This window comes from Motacilla alba, chromosome 2, assembly GCF_015832195.1.
Source record: "Motacilla alba alba isolate MOTALB_02 chromosome 2, Motacilla_alba_V1.0_pri, whole genome shotgun sequence".
NCBI lineage: Eukaryota > Metazoa > Chordata > Aves > Passeriformes > Motacillidae > Motacilla > Motacilla alba.
Genome location: NC_052017.1, coordinates 151,660,867 through 151,665,331, shown reverse-complemented (window position 1 = coordinate 151,665,331; position 4,465 = coordinate 151,660,867). Strand labels below are relative to the sequence as shown.

Below are 4,465 nucleotides of genomic sequence, written 5' to 3'. Positions count from 1 at the left end.
GGCCGTTGCCAAAGTAACAGTGGTGGCCCCAGTGACCTCATGGTGGCAGTAGCTGCCAAGGTGGCCATAGCGTCTGTGGTAGCCTTGGTAGCCTTGGTGGCCTTGTTTCTCTGAGGGTCCTGGTGGTCTGGGTGATCGGGGCGGCCACAGTGACGACAGTGACCTACCTTGCTGCCATTGTGGCCATGGTTGTCAGAGTGACAACAGTGACCTCAGCAACTATGGTGGTGTCATGGCTCAGAGGATCCTGGTGGCCACTGCCAGGGCTGTGGTGGCCAGGAGGAGTCCTCTGAGTTGGAAGGAAGCCCTGGGGATGCTCCCACCTAGGTGACAAAGAGAGGGACGTCAGGGGGATCATGGTGAGAGTGAGGGGGTTGGGGACGACCATAATGGGGGGTTAGGGGTGACAGGAGAGATGGAGGCCGTGAGGTGACAGGTGACATGGTGTTTGAGGGGGCCAGAGAGGGACTACAGGCACCAGGGAATTCACAGGGGTCATGGTGGACTTAGGGATGAAAGGGGTTGGGGAAGTCAGGGGGTGCTGTGGTGGGTGACAGGTGGTGACAGGGGTTCAGGAAGGGACATGAGGGTCCCTGCCCACACACATCCAGCATACAGGGCCCATTCCCATAGCGCTGCATTGGGTGGGAAGGGGCAGGATCGGAATGGGAACATCCCTGTCTCTGTCCCTGCCCCTGTTGTCCCCTGGCTGGGGTGTCCCTGTCCCCTCCCAGAAGTGGGGTCCCCATCACTATGGCCTGTCATGGGCGTACTTGTCCCTGTGCCCACAATGGGTGTCCCCAGCATGGGATATCCCTTTCCCCAAACACTCAGTGAGTGTCCCCACCCCCTGTGCCCTGTCATGGTGTGCCATGCCCACTGTTGGTGTCCCCACGGCCACAGTGGGTGTCCCCATTGCCCCAGGCTGTCACCTGTAGGGTCACCTTGCAGCCACTCGCAGTTGTATTTGCTGAAGGTCCCAGTGGAGCGGAGCTGGATCCTCGCCTGGTCTCCTTCCTGGCTGACTTCGACCACCTCAAATGTCTCAAAGGGTGGGATCAGCACCTCCTTCTCATCAGGATAGTTGGAGAATTTCCCGATTTCTGCGCCGTGGCAGGTCTGCACATGGAACACCGTGTGTCTCCCAAACTCCTCGGCAGTTGCTTCGCTCAGTGAAGCCGACGTGAATTGACCAAACTGGACGATGTCACCGCGCTCTGCCTTGAACCGGACCCCGTCCATTCCCCGGTAAACGTTGTGACACTGTGGTCCCTGAGTGTCCCTCAGTGTCACCAGTGCCTGGGTCAGCAGGAAATGCAGCGTTTTGAAGTGGAAGTTGTCCCGGTATTCCTGGCCGGAGCGCCCGGCTGCGCGCACGGCTGGGTTGAACTTCTTGTACACGTCATCCATCGTGTAGGCCATGAGGGCGATGGCCTGAGCTGGGGATGACAGCGGGGACACAGGGGACCCCCGACTCTGCCACTTGGCTGTGGCCTTATGCCAGGCCTGGGCAAAGGGAGGGTTCTGCTGGAACTCGGAGCGTTTGAGGGCTGGTAAAGCTGCAGTCATGTTAGGGCTACAGCCATGGTACTGGTCATCGAAGGAGTCCTGGGCCATGTCCAGGGTCACCACCTTGAGGGCTGTGGTGGCCATGGCCATTGCCAGCAGTGCCAGGGTGTGAACCAGAGGGGCCATGGCAGGGAGAGGCCACAGGGAGCAGGGTGGGACACTGGGGGACAAAGAGGGGACTCAGAGGAGACACGGGGAGGATAAATCAGTGAGGGACTGGGGAAGGAGTGGGGTCAGCCCAGGGGGAAGGGAGGCACTCCTGCCCAGCTGACTCCTGGGCATGTCCAGGGTCCCTGATCCTGAATCCTGGGGTTTCTTATGCCTCCTCAATGTCCCCCAGCCCCAGGGATCCCAATCCCACAGTACCATGGCCCCCAGAAGCCAAATCCTACTCCCATGACTGCAAGTTCCCTCAGCCCTGGCAGAATCCCAACCCAAATCCTGGGGTCACTCCCTGAGGCTGCCAGTGTCCACCTTGGCCCATTCCCAGACCCCAGTCCCGCTCCCAGTCTCCAATTTCCGCAGTTTTACCCCAGGACCTCAACACAAATCCGGGCATCACTCCGTGCCCACACAGTGACACCCCCCCTCCACGACCCCAATCCCAACCCCAACCTCTCATGTTCCCTCTCACTTTGCCCCGGAACATCCCATGACCCCAATCCCAGTCCTGTGACTCCCCCAGTGTCCCCCCAGCACCGCAATTCCAATCCCACAGTCCTGTGTCCCCACCCAAGTGCCTTCTGGAGTCTCCTCAGTCCCTGATACCAAAATCGGCCGAAGTGAACTCCCTGTCAGAACTGGAGGTAGCAGAAAGCCGGAATTCTTTATCAGCTTGGACTCACAGCAGATCTCTCCTGGTCCTTTGGGCCACAGGGAAATTTGCCACAGGGAATTTATCCAGCACAATTATAAATATTCATGAAAACGGGCTACTTAACAATTACAAAACCAGCACATTTCAAACAAATAATCTGCATGGCTCAGCCTCCTTTAGGAAATAATTTTTATTGTCCTGGAGAGTCATAAAAATGGGGCTTCAAGGTGTAGTCTTTCCTGATTGCCCAAATATCCCAGTTAACCTTGCCTCAGACTTTTGCTTTGAGCTGCCGCTGCTCCTTCTGCGTTACAGAGCTTGCCAAAAAACCCCTCACAGGAGTTCCCTTTAGCTGTTTCTCCACAGGCTCCAGCAATTTTTGCCCTGCTGTGTCCTCACTTTTACATCCTCTTATGGTGTTTCGCTCGTTCACCTTTATGCCCTATCCAGTACCATCAGGGGAACTCAAACTTGCTATTCTCTCTCTTCATGTTCACCCGCCATGACCCCAGTCCCATGGTCCCATGGTCCCCCAGTTCCCCCCAGTCCCACTCCCCACTGCTCACTGAGTTGCTGTCACACCTCAGATACCAATTGGGATCCCCCATCAGATGACATCCCTGTAGGCACCTTGAGCGTGGGCATGATCTCTTGGGGGAGTGCCTGGGGGACCTCCTTGGTCTTGTTGATGTGGTGGGAGAAGTTCTGGGCCCACCAGGAGATACCTGAGCCCATGTTGGCGTGGTAGCTCAGAATTTCCTTTGGCTAGTTATCATTGCCGCCACAATTAATGAAGATATGGGGCTACCGTTGGGCTACAGTTGGATTTATTGCTCAGATAAACAGCAGTCTCAGAGGCCATGAGATTTAAGTGGAGCAGGCAGTTGGCCATAGCACAAACCAGACACAAGTTCTTTGTTGCAAGACACTAGATAGCGTTCTAATCCGATGGACTGTTATGTTGCTTTCCTAACCAATCACCTTTATTCACTTCTACTGCACTGCAGATGTTTTTACCCACTGGGCTTCTAACTCACGTACACACAGATGTCTCTATTGTAACTCCTAAACTCTTCACTTACACTGTGCAATCACATTGCTGCACTACAGACCCCTCACCATCTTACCCAATACAGTTTCTTACTTACTTAAGGCATATTCTTACTCACAACCATGGAAACATAAGGTTAGGATGTTTCCACAAAATGCCTGTGTATGTTTTTCTTACATCAATTCAAGCTCCTTTCAAGGCTGCAGATCAAACCCTCCCGAAATGGCGGGAAGTTTCTGTCTCTCCATTTCCCACAGCCAGGAATCCCTGGTAGTGTTTCCTCTTTCAGTGATGCCTGGAGGTGATGGTTTTGAGTTCAAAGGGTTCTTTTGAAAGCACATCAGGCATTGCTCTGTAACAGACCTGACAGTTTTGTCGGGTGGGACACTGAGGATCTGAGGCCGCAGACCGGTCCCCATCGCATCGATTCCCCAGAGCTTTGCTGCTGCTTTTCTCCTTTACAAATTGCAGCATCAGCTGGGAAGGGCCTGAGCTGGTTATTGAGAGTTACCTCTCACCCACCCACCCAGCCACCCTCTTAATGGTGGTCTTTTAGCTAAGCAGCCAATTTTCAACCTGCCCAACTCTATCCAGAACTCACCTCTGGCGGTGAAATTCCTTTCTCAGGAATTAACACTGGGATGTTCTGTGGCAGAACCCCTTGTGCAGCTTTAATGCAAATCTATTTCCCACAGAGATTTGGAAATCCCAAAGCTGATGTGCCCTTTGTGCCATGGCCACTTCTTTGGGCAGCTGGGAGGTGTCAAGGACAGACAATAATTCTTGTTTATATTTAATCGGAGATCCCTGTGCTGTTAATTGACTTCTTTCTCTCCATATGGCTCCATGGGCATGAGCAATGCTCAAAGCAGATGGCGAGTGAGTTCCTATGGTTGCTCTTTTTCTCACTGCCCATTCCAGAGCTCATTGTAATACTGCAAACTCCGCCCCTGGTTCCACATCTTCTTGCAGCTATGGTGAGCAGAGTATATACCATAAAGTTTTGTCTGATATTGGATTTCCTGGCC

The 4,465-nt window shown here is 53.9% G+C and overlaps 1 protein-coding gene across 1 annotated transcript; it reads right to left on the bottom strand.

The window, feature by feature from the left end:
* Window positions 1–237: 237 nt before the first annotated feature.
* On the bottom strand, window positions 238–1,695 carry LOC119696994 (erythroblast NAD(P)(+)--arginine ADP-ribosyltransferase-like). The gene is made up of 2 exons (XM_038126964.1): window positions 945–1,695; window positions 238–323 (listed from the first exon to the last, which is right to left on the bottom strand). The coding sequence occupies exons 1-2, from the start codon at window positions 1,693–1,695 to the stop codon at window positions 238–240; spliced, it is 837 nt and encodes a 278-aa protein (XP_037982892.1).
* Between the last annotated feature and the right edge of the window lie 2,770 nt (window positions 1,696–4,465).

Excerpts from the sequence above, each read along its gene's own strand:
- LOC119696994 (XM_038126964.1), bottom strand. The coding sequence starts at position 1,695 with ATGGCCCCTCTGGTTCACACCCTGGCACTGCTGGCAATGGCCATGGCC. Across the intron at positions 324-944 it reads CAACTGCGAGTGGCTGCAAG|GTGGGAGCATCCCCAGGGCT; the intron begins GTGACCCTACAG and ends TTTGTCACCTAG.